Source organism: Gallinula chloropus (assembly GCF_964237585.1).
Source record: "Gallinula chloropus genome assembly, chromosome: 1".
NCBI lineage: Eukaryota > Metazoa > Chordata > Aves > Gruiformes > Rallidae > Gallinula > Gallinula chloropus.
The window spans coordinates 60,392,615-60,407,655 of NC_140085.1; the positions used below are offsets into that span (position 1 = coordinate 60,392,615).

The 15,041-nt window shown below is 35.7% G+C and overlaps 1 protein-coding gene across 4 annotated transcripts in view; it reads left to right on the forward strand.

Annotated features, from left to right (window-relative positions):
* Positions 1-15,041, forward strand: part of PPFIA2 (PTPRF interacting protein alpha 2) — a gene marked incomplete at both ends in the record, with an annotated part of 322,124 nt that overhangs the window by 288,673 nt on the left and 18,410 nt on the right. For all 4 annotated transcript variants that reach the window (XM_084276255.1, XM_084276256.1, XM_084276257.1 and 1 more), the window contains one exon: positions 2,925-3,018. In XM_084276255.1, coding sequence (XP_084132381.1) covers positions 2,925-3,018 — 94 coding nt within the window. The remainder of the gene's footprint in view (positions 1-2,924; positions 3,019-15,041) is intronic.

Here is a 15,041-nt window from a genome sequence, read left to right on the forward strand (position 1 = left end):
AATTGATAAAAGCATCTCATTTAGTTCCTTGCTTAAATTAAACATTCTCGATTTATAGAAATGTCTACTTCTTAAAATTTTGAATAAGGAAAATAGCTGTTCTTCACTAGCACATCAAATATTGAAGAGGTCATAAAAGTAATTTTGAGCCTCAGAAACATTGATTTGTTTTCTTATCTGCATATTTGCACATGCACACAATTATGCCCAAAGGAGTTCTTCAAAAGTTCATTTCAGTGCAGTGAATATTAGAGATCCCAGTGATAATATACATTGTAAGTATGCATGCTACTCCTGTAACCAATTCTATAAGTATCTTTAAAATGACATGTGAAATATATTTAAGAAGAAATACTGAAACCTACAAAGTTTTATCAGTACTTCAAGAGAGCCAGGCTATCATCCAGACGATTTCCTTGCTCTGCCTTCCCTGCAAAACTCTGAATTTATTTGTTTTCACCTGCTAAACTTGCCAGAGCGTTATTATTTTATAACATGCTTCTTTTCCCATCTCTGCTAATCCATTTGCATTATTGTTCAAAGGCAAATTAATGCCTTAGAAGATCTTTCTTAGAATCAAGATTCAAGATTTCTAGATTCTTCAAGATTTCTCCAGGATTTCTTTTAATTATTGGAGAAGGGGAAATGAACGTTCCAGGGAGCACAAGTGCCTTTTATTTCTTTTTAGTCTATTTTTTTTTTTTTTTTTTACTTCTAAGTCATCCTGTCTTCTCTCACATCTGTCTTCTCTCATCTTATTAGGGAAATAACCACACTAGCCATGCACATACACTTCCCACATTACATTTTAAATAGTCTAGTCCCTAAAACAAAGAATGCAGTGCTGGGATTTTTAGCCCTGCCCAGTCAAGCTGATCTGTATGGTGTATGCAAGGTCAGCTTGTTAGACAAGGTTTATCATAGCTACCTGCATGCCTAAGATACTAAGGGGCACAGTGGCTGCATCCAGTGCAATGTGCCCTGGGTTATTCAAAGGGCTGGATGTGTTTGTCTTGTGGTGAAGTCCATTTCACCATGAATGCTTTCCAATCTGTGACATACCCTCGTTGCGCTGCGCTCACGCCATCGCTGCCATACCGTGAGCTGCTCCCTCAGAAAGGTGTGAGATACTGGCACAGCAGTTTGCTAAATTAAAAACTTCATGTAACTCTCAGTGGGAAACTTTTCATGAGATATTATGTAATGTTCTGACAGGCGGGTGACATAAAGCAAAGTACACATTCATGTGTTCTGCATTTCTGATTGGAGGCATCATTCTCATCATGGGATTTACACAAGTAATGTTCTCTTTTGTGAAGAAAATTTCTGTCTAGGCAAGCAGGAGTGTAAAAACTACACCTGCTTTGACAGAGCAGCCTAAAACCAGGATTTTCTAAGTTAACAACATACATGTGATACAGCTGTAGGTTTTATTCTATCTTGAGTGAGGTACGTGTAAGCATGACTTGTGAAAGGCTGTGATACTATTTCACTACATAACATTTATGCATTATTTTATAGGTATATCCAATGAATCAGAGTAGAAATCTTTCAGTTTACACTGTGCTTTCTAAATTATAGAATCACAGAATACATTAGGTTGGAAGGGATCTTTAAAGGTCATCTAGTCCAACACCCCTGCAGTAAGCAGGGACATCTTTACTAGATCAGGTTGCTTAGAGCCCCATCAAGCCTGACCTTGAATACCTCCAGGGATGGGGCCTCCACTACCTCTCTGGACAACATGTTCCAGTGGTCCACCACCCTCAAATTGAAGATTTTTTTTTCCTTACATCCAACCTAAATCTCCCCTTTCCTAGTTTAAAACCATTGCCTCATGTCCTATTGCCACATGCCTTTGTGAACAGTTCTTCCTTATACCAGTGTCCACTCTAGAGTTGTTCACTATCCATTAGCTGAGAAACAAGAAATTGCCATTGCTAAATGGGGTCAAGCACCAACCTTTACCATACTGTTGTCTGTCTTTCTTGTGCCTATTACACACCTCCTGAATAGCAACACAGGAGGAAAGCAGCCTTCAAAGAAGTGCTGCAGCCTCTCTGCACGTGTACATGTGTGAAAGAGAGAACAGCATGGAGCCAGAGCCAGGAGACTGTAGTGACAGCTCCATGAGCAGGTCTTTTCATCCTTGAATACAAAAAGCAATAAAAAGGGCAAGGAATCTTTCTAATTCTGCACCATAAAAGTCACTTGAGAGGACTTATTGTATAATCAGCATAGATCACATAATACTGTTCATGTCTTTAGTTTATATACTATTTTATTTTGTTCTAGGTGCCGTGGCTTACTGCAAACTTCCCTTGTCACTCCATGCAAGTTATTCACATTCCCATGACTTTGACAAGAATTAGGTGCTTATGAGGCACCTCCAGGGAGACCTAGGAGGCTTTTTACGTCTCTGACAGATTCTTTATATCATCCCTGGATTGGGAGTTTTCAGGGGTAACAACAAAGCCTCTTAGACTATGAGAGCAAAATAAAGACTTTAGTATGAAAACATTAAACTTTGCTGTATTATGTGGATGAGACAGTTCATGAGATGGCACTTTCATTTGTATATTTCCCAACTAACGTTAAAAAATCACGAGGGCATTGCTCACTTAGGACCATGAGTCTGAACCTTAGGAGATAAACAGGCAAAGGAGATCAGGGTGTTGTTCTTACACATTTCTGCTAGTCACAAGGAGGAGGAAACAATTTTTCCCTCTACTTGTACTCTTTCCATGTAGTAAACAATTGCCAGAATTTACTTCTGTAGGTGATGGGTATTCACAAACACCAGATCTCATTGCCTAAGGAAGCAACCATAGTTGGTGGGAGAGGGGTGGAAGGGTTGAGGAGGGGAAAAATTGGGAAAGAGCTATGGGAAAATACAGTGTGTTTTGGTTTGGTTTGTTTTCCAGGAGGTTATATGGAAACAGAGGCAGCAGCTCAGGAATCTCTGGGATTGGGCAAACTTGGAACCCAAGCAGAAAAGGACCGAAGACTAAAGAAAAAGTGAGTACCTTTTCCATGTGACTTTTTTCAGCTCAAATTTGATTCAATGTCAGGTTTTGTGTTGGTGTTATGCAGACATATAATGAGAAGCAAGACCATCTCCTATGGCATTTTACCACTTAGAGTGATTTTTTTCCACTGTAGAAGTTTTTAAAGGTGCATATAAAATATAGGGAAAAGTATCTAGAGTCTGTCAATTGCACAATAGTGTTTCATTTGTGAAACCACATAGGTTTATGAGAAAGAGATTTTCTCTTTCACATTGTCATTAATTCCGTGCCATTTGACTTCTGTGCAATTCTTAAAAAACAGGCAGGCATTTAATGACTCACTACATAGATTTTTCAAAGGGGGGGGGGGAAGATTTTTTGCATTATGTATTGAATACACAGTTATTTCTGTCTGTAGAAGTCAAAGGCCCCCCATAAACCCTAGTAGCTTCACTTTCTTCTTATTGCCTGTCAGAAAATGGCAACCTAGCTTTTTGTTCGCATAAATTATGTATCATAATTTCATGCTGTCTTTGGTGCATCTCCTTGTAAAACCCGTACACTGATTCATAGCAGCTGCCAGGAGCAAAGAAGAACTATTAAAATAAAGCTAAAAGAAACCTCTTGGCATCATCGCAATTCGAGTGTAATTAGAAGGTGTCAGAGGAAAAAAGATGGTATTAAAAATGACTTTGCAAATTCATTCTGTAAACAAACAGGTTTATTTTTCATCCATAACCATTAACTTCAGTGCTATTATTTGGATTCTGAAAGCCTAATTTTTAAGCTGTGTAGGGTTTTCAGGTTTCATTCAGTCTTTTAATGTTCCTTTGCAAAGTTTCAACAGAATTTGTAATTGTAATCCAAAGAACCTAGGGGTAATATTTCAGCTTCTCTTCAAATTTATATATTAAATATTTTTAATCACTACTTTCCTGTCAAGCCCATGATAAAGTATAAGTTTAAATGTACACATCCATGTAAGGTACAAATCTTAGTGTTCCATTTTAATCAGTCTCAATTTAAGATAGAGAAGCAGTCATGCTAGTTGAGAGAGAAGAAACATTTTAAATTCAATTAAGAAATTCACAATAACATTCACAGGGTTATTGCAGTGGATGAGTCTTGCCCCTGTATTTCTTATCTATACATTTTTATCACTCATTAGTCATTTAGTAATATATGGATGAAAAGAGTATATTACTATGCTATTTTAGTAAATCTAGAAAGCATCTTTGAGACAACCATTACCATTTGTAAAGAATATAATTGAATTTTCAGCAACCTATTTTTTGCAGTCCCTATTTATCTTCCAGCTCTGAGGACTGAAGGTACCACAGTACTGAAAACACTTTGAAGGGACAAATGCGTTCACTTTGTTCATATTCTCATGCTAGTTCCTTGAACTCCATAAAATAACATAAGACCTGACACATACTGCTGCACACGTGACATGATTGCTTCATGTGTAACAGTGGCTACCAAGTTTTGGGTCTGGAAATAGTAGACGTACAAGTAATCTGTTATTAGACTTCTGTCTAGCCACACACAATTAGACTTATCTATGCTTTTTGCTTTTCAAGTCTTTCCTTTTTTCCTCTTGTGTCTGTCTGTCCTTGATTCTTTGTGGGTTAGATATAATCAAAATGTTCTCTGGTGGAAGGCAAGGAATCTTTCCTTTGTGACTATGACTATTCATCTAGTTTGAAAGGTATACTATTGTCTAAGTATTTGTTATATACCTATTTCACGAAGACTTTTAATTTTTTCCCTTGGTTCTTTAGATTTGTCTGTCTTCATAGCTTCACACTTTGGAATCCTTATAACTGCTTTTAAGATTCCTCTTAATCTACTATCAGGGAAAAGTTTACATCTATTCCTACTTAAACTATATATTATGTAGTCTGAGAAGAACGTTAATATTGGAAAACTGTAACATTTTGTGTCAGAGATGATTCGGTAGAATCTCATGTACATGACAGTCATTAGGGTGCTGAAGTATCAACAGGGTGTAATAGAATTAACGTCTCCTTGTAAAAAATGCAGTCAGCTGTTCCCGTGTCTTACCTTGGAAAATATTAGGTTGAAACAGTCCAGAAAGTAATTTAAATAAAAAGTTTGTCTCAGCAGGTCAGATTCCTTTTTGACAACACTTAACAACACAAATCCCTCTGGAAGTATGGTCTTCGCATACATTTAGTAGCTGCAAGTTTACTGATCTGGGTAGTGCAAATGAAAATACTATGCTGTGTAAAATTAAGGAAGATAATAATGTGTATGAGATCTTTAGAAGAGGTATTAAGAGAAACCTGAGAGTCATTCGTTATCTTGTGCTATAGCAGTAAGATTGAAGTCCAAGCTTTTGGTTCTTTTTTACTGCTAAGCAAACCCTACAAACGCTGCAGAGACAGGCTCTGAAACAGAAAGAGGAGAGCCCTTCACCTTGTAAGCATTTCTATGGCTTGTTTAGATTAGGATCTAACAGCCCATAAGAACCAGGCCCCCCAGAAGGATAATTATTGGATAGGCTATAGCAGGGAAGCAGCCCTTTGTACTATGTTTCAGGTGTGGGAGAGCTTTCTTTATACTGACTTTGTCACTTCATTAGGGAAAAAAAAAACCAAAACAAAAGCACAAAAAAACCCACAAAGCAGTTATCCCAGAAACGATTCCCTTTTCTATAAAGCAGGCATAACACCACATACTGAATTTAGGTTTCTCTCTTGTGTAAGTCAAGTGCAGTGGCTTTCTGCCCTGTTGAGAGCTCAGTGAACTTCTTTTCAGTTCACTGGTAGTTCTGGTGCAGGAAAGCAAGGATTCTCCCCTTGACATGAAATCAGATGTCTGATTCATCACTGTGATAAACACATTCTCACAGTACTCATTAACCTCACTGGAGTTTGCAATTAGCTTTGAGTTAGTAAATTAAAATTGAAATTAAGTTATTATAAAAGGACAAATTCCCATTAAAATGTTATCCATGGTATTTCTTTCAGTTGAATTAATCTCTTAAGTGACAAATACCTTAAAAAGCTAAAATTCTAATTGCACATTTTTAATGTATTCAATGTCATCAGTAATTCAGCAAGGATGCCCCTAGCCCAGGGATGAAGCATCACGATGTTGTCAGCTGCTGCAGCCCGTAGATACTAATGGTCTACCAGGTGTCCTGGCCACCTGCTCCCTGAGTAGCAAACACATGCATTGACCCTGCTCAGGCAATGTGGAATTACAAACACACTGCACCGTGTTCTACTATTTCAGCGCAATTTACATGCCTAGAATAGGCTACTGAATAATACATTTAACTCTGAAAAGTTTCATGAGGGAATATGATAATTCTGGAGACCAATTCTCTCTCTGGTGATTATAGTGCCATTAACCTAAATTTCAAAGTTTTCCTGCTTCTTGCTTAGAAGATACTATTTAGATGTAAAATTCCTTTCAGTTTCAATAGACTACTTAGACGCCATTAAAATGTAATTAGCAGTTTTTCTCAGTGATATGCCAGACATTTATAAACCTCAAACAAGAGTCTCTATTCATCCAACATTTGGTTATTACAGTAGATTTATTAGGAACAAGTCTTTTTCCTAAGGCACCAGAGATACTAAGGAAGCTGTGTAGAATATTTTAATTAGACCCATAATGTTCCTAAACTCTTCTAGATCAAGTTAAGTTGCCTGAATCATCCACAGATGTTTACTATCAGACATTAAATCATATAATCACAGAATGGTTTGGGTTGGAAGGGTTCTCAAAGACCATCTAGTCCCAACACCCCTGGCTATGGACAAGGACGCTGTTACTGATACAAGCCAAGATGCCATTGGTCTTCTTGGCCATCTGGGCACACGGCTGGCTCATGTTCAGTCGGCAGTCAACCAGCACCCCAGGTCCTTCTCTGCCAGAGAAACAGTTATGTAATTTCCATTTCAGAATTGCTTTAGGTACCTTTTCTCCAAGACTGTGTCTACACTATGCCAGCTGCTCGTAAGATCATCCTGCCAGGGTCTTTTTGCACCAATGATGGTGCACAATAACTTGCCATTCACTCAGCATTGTTTTGATGGCCCAAGCTGGGACTCAGCATAGGAAGTTTCAGGTCCATCCAGTTTCCATCACGACTTATAAAGTTTTGCAGAGGGTCTGGTTACAGGCATAGCATCCACTGGGACAGTAGAAGGTGATCAACCTGTGTCCCACAAGACAATTCAGAAAAGGAGTGGATAACACTGTGCCTAATATCAAGTAATCTGTATCCCTCTTAAAAAAACATATCCCCACTGACCTCATCTAAGGAGTAAATTAAGGCACTTAACAGAAGCTCTTTAAATGGTTTACTGTCCTTTTCACTGAAAAAAAATATGATGAACCTTTAAAAAATCTTCTCTAACTGGATTCAGCCAAACTTGAAATATTGCCAACAAACAGAGGCATGTTTGCTTTCCATTTTGCTATAACTGTCATAGTGAACATGAATTGTATTCTCCTTGTCCACAGTTTTCTTCAGCATTGATGTCAAATTGTCCTTACTCAAAAGCCTCCCTGGTGGCAAATGCAGCTCTAAAGAGTCTCCCTTTGTCTTTTAAAGTGCAATATGGCTCTGAGTGCCAGTAAAATACATCTTTTTCAAAGTAATGTTTGATTTGATCTGCAACAATACGCAGTGTTGCAGCAAATAAGTATCTGCCTGAAGAAGGAAGCATGCCATAGTCAGACAAGGCGTACCAGCCTTGTGTGTTGCATAAATCTGTGTAATGGTTAGTCATAACCACTCATATTTCACAGGGTGTGTTTATTTCATCCTCTGCAAGGCACCAACTTAAGGCAAGGTTTGAGAGACATTTAACTGCTATGTTGTCCTAGATTGCCACACAGAGGTGGGTTTGACCTTGTGCATGCTGCTAGTACAGATTGAATTTGGCCTGTGCTGATGCTTTCTCAGCAATCCCAAATACAAATTATCCCTGAAAAAAAAATAATAATTTACATGCAAGTGAGCTAGCCTGAAGCATTGTCCTGGTTTTGACTTAAGTAAAGTTAGTTTTCTTTCTAGTAGCTGGTACAGTGCTGTGTTTCGGATTGAGTATCAGAATAATGTTGATTAGAAACTGATGTTTTAAATTATTTTGCTAGGTAGTTGTCCTTCTTCAATTTTGTTTGATTTGCCCCTGGATGAGAATCTATTTAATTCCACATTTCCAAAACAAGCTGAAGATATGAGGTTTATATTTTCCAAGGAAATTCAAAGTAAACCATTCTTTACTATGAACCTGTGGTGGGCATTATTACTCCACAGGTTCAGGTTTTTGTTTGCCAGATATAGCCTCATGCTTTCAAGAGGATTGCAGAAAAGACTTGATATGCCAGGACATGTAACATATATTTACATACATGAATGAAGACTTCTAGAATCAAGACCAAAGTATTTCTCAGAGTAAAATTACAGTGTAAAAAAAAAATTCTTAGTATTCATAGCCTTATAATTAACCTTGCAGAGAGAACTGCAATGCTGTTAAATCTCAGCTGACTACAGTGATGTACATATTAAACAGCAGTAACCTCCATATGACTAGAACAGTGTTGTATTAATTAACACGTCTTCCTTCTACCTGGAAAAAAAAAAAAGATACATGTTTACAAGCTCCTTTGATAAACTTGGCAATTTCCTAATAACATTTTAGCCCTTTTTGTTGGTTTCCATTTGTTTATATCCTTCAAAAAACTGAGACATGATAGAGAGAAGTCACAAAAGCTAGACCACACTTTGCGGTACCCCATGTTTAAATAAAACCAGTAAAAAAACGCAGAACACTGGGACTTCCATTTCTTAAGAGCAGATCTAAGTTTTAGATCCCTGTCAACAGGTTTCTTGAAAAGATGTCTAGGTGAACCATTTTATGGACTAAGCATTTGAAATGCTGTAGTTATCATTTAGTTGCTTTTGAATCCACACAATGCCCCTTTAATTAGGTTTTATGTGTGCAACTGCAATTAGAATTTGACATAATATATCTGTGACTACAAATTTTCTGTCCTCTGCAGCATACAAATAGCTGTTTCTAATGATTTTCATAATTGCACACATTTTTTGAAAAAATGAATCCAATTGGATTAATTAAGGTCTTTTTCTGTGCCATCCATCTAATGTTCCTCTATGCTTAATGCTTATTAAACACCATTATATCCTAAACGCACATGATTTATTTTTTTACAGTGGCTCTTAAGAATCTGAAGTCTTTTTTTCCCCAATCTTTTATTTACTGAATCCTTAGGAAAATTCAAGTTTCCAATTTAATTTCTTCCTACCTCATCTGTGAGAAACTACCTGATGTTATTAGCTTTCATACCAATCTTTAATTATTCCTCCCGTTCTAGCAAACAATACTGTGTTTGGTGGCTATTATTTTCTATTTTCTCATACCAGTGGAGGAAGGAAAAGTATTCAGTATTCTAATATGCAGTTTAGGATTGCCTGCTGTGTCCACCATGGTTTACTCTTCGCTGAGTCTGTGTCTAGTCTTTGAGACACACATAAAGATGAATGTTCTTTTTAAACATAATTAGCAAACATTTTAAACACTTACTGGAAGACACTTTCAAATTGCTGGTCAGTCAAAGCTTTTGCAATGTTAAAAATTTATCTTGTTATAACATTAGATACTTGGAGCCTTTTTAGCACTACAGATGCTGAGGATATGTGGGTATTTGTCTCACAGAGGATTAATAAACCTTACTGAGATTATTCTGAGGATTAAAACATTGATACAACATATTTTATTCTATATCTAACTGACTTTTTAATAATTTTGTATTTTTAAAACAGTATTTTTATCTTTTGCCGAGGTTTTTTTTTATTCTTTTCCTCATAAAAGATATTTATATCAGCAAGTTGAAAGTTTTTAATCAAATAAAACCAGAAAAAAGCCCCAGTCCCTGCCTTATCAACATATATATGCCTATTTATTGCACTTGGGTTTTGCAGATAAATACGAACATCTACCTTCATGCATACAGCTAGCTCTGTAAACAATGACCTCTAACAGCTGCAACTCCTTTCAGATTAGCTGTAAAATTAGGCTTTAAGGGAAGAATAGGTAAAACACAGCAGAGGAAAAAAATCCTATATGTAATTTAATTTAATATATGTCTAATGGAAATCATGTTCCTTCAATGAAGTGGTGATAGAATGTTTGTTTTATGAAAAGGTTAAAGTTAGAATTTAAAGATCTTTTTTTTTTTTTTTCTGTGTATTTTATTATTCTGAGGGCAAGACGCTCATGAAGTGAAGGAATATCCCTTGATCCTCTGGTTCTATGGTGGGGGAGACTGAAATGGCCTTCAGGTCCCATAAGTTATCCCCAGGTGACTGCTAACTGCCAACTCATTAAAGTTGCCAGAAAATTACTCTCATTCCAATTAATGCCTTTGTTTATTTCTCTCTACCCATACCCAAAGGAGTATTCAGTGGAAGGTGTAAGAAATAAAAGTTCTCATTCAGTAGACTCTGGAAGGTCCACAACTAAAAGCATTTCCAACAAAGGTTTTCAAGTCAGTCATTCTCAGTAGAAAATGAACATGATGGAGGTTTTGTCCCCAAAGTCACAAGTGCATATTCAATACTAATGATACTTCCATCAGATTTGGTAATTTTGTGAATAATTCTCTAGTTCTTTATTTATATTTCATGCCTTTGTTGACCTTCCCTTCCTTAATTTTCCTTTCTTCTGTGTCTAAGTTTGTCTTTTGTTTCCACCTACTTTTCTGTATCGCACTTTCCTCTCTCCCAGCTATTCTGCTGATCTCACACACATGAAAGCAAAATTTAAGATCTTGAAACCAGCCCTCTCCTGAACTCACTGACATGTCCGCAACCTCTTCTTAATTAATCAGAGCACAGGCTTTTACCTCTTAAGTTTTCTACAAGTATATCTACCAAACATTTTTATATCTCGATAAATCATTTGTTAATAAAAATATAATTTTCTGAGATGTCTGGGGTTCGTTCAGGCATATAATTTCCTTTTATGATGGCAATTAAAGGGTGCTGAAGAAAGTTATTACCAGCAATGGCATCCTGCATTCTCCTACAGATACTGTTGCAAATTATATTGGCAAGAATAGGTGAGCCAGAGGGCAAATCACTCATACCAGTATTGCTGCTAATCTAGTATTAGTATGAATGCTCAAATTAAAATACTGCACAGCATGAATAATCATCATATATGTTAGTCACCTATGTGCATGTAATCTGCATATTAAAAAAAAAATCCCACAAATAAATGAGTCTAGTTAATTTATGATTACTACGAGGTATTATGCTAAAATATTAGTACACTTAGAAAAGTAAGCATTGGTTTGTAGTCCACTCAATTTTACTGTGTAAAATTATGGTAATTTCCTTAAATTACAGGTTTGGGATTTTCACAAAATTATTTTTCATAGAATTATTTTCACAAAATTATTTTTCATTTAAGGAAAAAAAAATCTGGGCAAAATGCTTTTTATTTGAAAATCTATTCTATATTTACTGTTTTTACTGATCTTTGCTATGAATATGTATTGTAGATTGAAGATGTGCTGTGCTGAGTGGTACCTAATTAAATAGCCATCATCAGTTTAAAGAAAATCTCATTTTGACAGATGCATCTGTTCTTCACAAGAACATTTCACTTCTTTAAAGCATTTAGAGACCAGTTAGAAAGATTTCCATAGTTATAATGGTGGTATTATTTTATCTGTCATATGCTTTTAATTTTTTTATGGACTACTATATGTTCATTAACATTTATGTGCTTTTTTTTCCATTCATCCCTCTCCATCTCATGAAAAGCATATCTGGGTAAGTCAAAACACCATGGCTGCTGAACATATTCATTTTCAGCACCATGTTTATTTTCTATGTTTTATTTCTTTTTGTTTTTTTTTCTGTGAACCTTATGTAACAAATCCCTACAGAAAACTGACTCAAATGAAAACTTTCAAAGTATTCAAACTTATAGTAAACCTCTAAAGCATACACAAGTTCAGGTCAGGACATGGTCCTGCAGGGCTTAACACAATGGATTAATATATATGTCTATCAATTTTTTTTAAAAAAAAAAACACGTTTTGGAAGGTCTACAGCCCAGAGTCATAAAGATATTTGAAAGTTTAAGTCAGGGGAATAATCATGGGAATGAAGGCCTAGATAAAAAAATTGCTATTAAGGCATAAATTCTGCTTGAATATATCACAGAGGACTTAGTTAACCACTCTAGTGATCCAAAGTACACAACGTGTAGTGTACTCGTGTAGTACAATCCAATCTCACTTGTGCACAGAATTTTGCTGTTTTCTTTTTCACCAGTCCATTCTTTTATTTTTTCAATTCTTGGCCTGTGTTATATGGGATACCGTTGAATTTAGTTACAGTTCTTTGGTTTATAGATTCAAAAGCTTTAATTTTTTAGTTGCCTCTTGATTTCTGTATATCAGTCTTTTTTTTTTCCTGAAAACTCCGTAATGTTGGATGCAAAATATTTTGTAAAAAATTGGAATTATTTTTTTCCATTGTTCTCTGCCTGACTATTATATAAAGTATCAAAAATGAGCAAATTTCAAATTATTGAAAAGCCAAATCACTTAAGTGCCAAAGTTGAAAGAAGAGCTGAACAAGTTTTTAATTAGTACAGTCTTTAAATAAGACCGATCCTTTCAGATTAAATTAAATCAGTATTACATGGCAATATCAACTCTGAGTATCCTTTCTTTTTTCCTATTTCCTACTTTTAAAACATTATAGTCTTTTCCGAAAATAAATAGATAATAAATAGATAGTCACTTGTCATTCTTTTCTTAGACATTTAATATAAGTATTAGTTTATAGAAATTCAACTACCTTATTTTGTCATACAGTTGGCTTAGTTACAGGTTTCTGGCTTCTCTTAAATATTTAGCAAATGAAAACGGAAAAGAGAGAATCCAAATCTAACTTAATTTATTAGAAAATCTCTCTCGTGAATGTTACAAGTTTTTGAATGCAAGCATGTTAGCTTGCAAGAGAAAGATGTGATTAATCTTAACTTGAAATTATAGGGTTACTCCAATGAATGTAGCAAATTTGGTCTGTATTTCTGTCTGTTTCTCTTCTGGTTCAGTGTCTGAACTGTGTGCACTACACAGTGTTCACATTATACATATCAGAAATCACAAGCTATTATTTCTTATTTGCTTTGGGGTGGGGAGGAAGCCTCATCTTCATAAAGAAAATTGAATGTTGCTGGATGATACGATTTAAATCAAGATCTTGTTAACTTCCCACACAAATTCTAATTAAAGGTTATTCTTATTTTTAATAAAGTTCATTGAATTTTATTCAATGAGTTGGTGAGGACTGCTGATACAGAGCTAGAATTTTCCTGCTGCAAGAAGGTTTTATACAAAATAGAAAATTTTCAGGAGAATGGCATATTTCTGCTCTTATCATTTCTCCCTTCCATTTGCTCCCATGTACCTCTGCTGTCCAGAGGGATATTGAAGCCTTCATTGTCCCCATGGTATGAGTCAGTTGTGCTCTCAGCTTGGTAGGTTGATTTGAGCAGTTGTACCTGGTGCTAAAGAAAATGGCCCAGCATAACAGTATCTTCAGGAAGTTATTTTGGGAAGCATTAAACATCAGGAGGCAACCCCACGTCTCTGACACAACATGACATGATGTGATCTTTCTTTTCTGTCTCTAATAAAAGAGTGAAGACAGCCCATGTTACGAGGCAATCTCTCTAAAACAGACAAATACAAGCATATCTTAATTTTTGGATGAATGCTGAACAGCTGATGTTCATGAGATTTCCTGACTATGCAAAACCAGGCTCAGGGCAATGATATATTTTAAATAGTGTATTGCAGTTATTCCCATGATGTCTCCAGGAAGAGGATTTTATTTGTGAACAGTAATAATGTTATCTTGAAAAATACGGCTTTAATTTGGAATTCATTCCCGTGGTACTAAGTGGTTTAAAGCCCTATCTGCAAAATAATAGCATTTATACTAACATCTAATTAATGTCAATTCTTCCTTATCGGCTTGTTTTCATATGTTGCCAGAAAAACTAAATGAGCTTGGAAATAATTGTGTTTTAATTCCTTCCCTTCTTACTAGTGCATGGTGGACACATTATAACACATAGTGCTCTTCTGAGAAAGTCTTAGGAGGAGAAAATCCCCACATTCCCCTGCAAAGTATCTTCCAAATTAGAGAAACTGTGATGATTGTGAATAATCCCCAAACCCTGCCTTTGTAATGAGAGTGTTGGGTTTCAGGGTATTCATCTCTTCTTCCTCCTGTGATCTGTTGCATGTTTTGGTAAAGATAATTGAAATGCAGTCATCAATATTTGGCTTTGGGGCCTTTCTGATTTCAGGAAGCTGTTATAAAATATTTGGGTTATATTCCAAAATAGGCAGACCACAGAATTTTTCTGCTGATTTGTACTATTGGTCAAAATGAGACATGTTTTATCCTACGTGATACTTTTAACTTATTTTGAAAGAATGGAGTTTTTTTCTATAGTATTGATTCATATCCAGAGTTTTCTTTGCCAGCTAAAGAATATGTCTCTTAGTCAAAAAATAGAAATTTTAGGCCAGTTCTGATTTAGAAATGGAGGGTTCAGGTTCTGCAGATCCCCTAGTCTCTGTATTAAAGAGTAGTCAATTAATACTGTTCAAAAAATAAACTATAAACTTTCATATTTGAGCGGTGTTTATAAGAAACATTTGAGTAAAGGAAGTGTAAGTTCTGAAGCATAAAATTCCTCTTAAAGGAAAGAAATATTATAAAAATCCTTTTAGTATTCCACATCAGTAAGGGAGGCAGAGACCTTATGATGGCTGTATTCCCTGTGTGTGGCCAAGTAAAGGATTTTAGCTTTATACTAAAAAGATTTTCAACCCAGAACACTTTCCTTCTGTATGCCAAGACCCTTGGGATTATGTTTATCATACTGTAGACTTTGGCTATAGAGCATGTTTATATATAGAACATCCCAT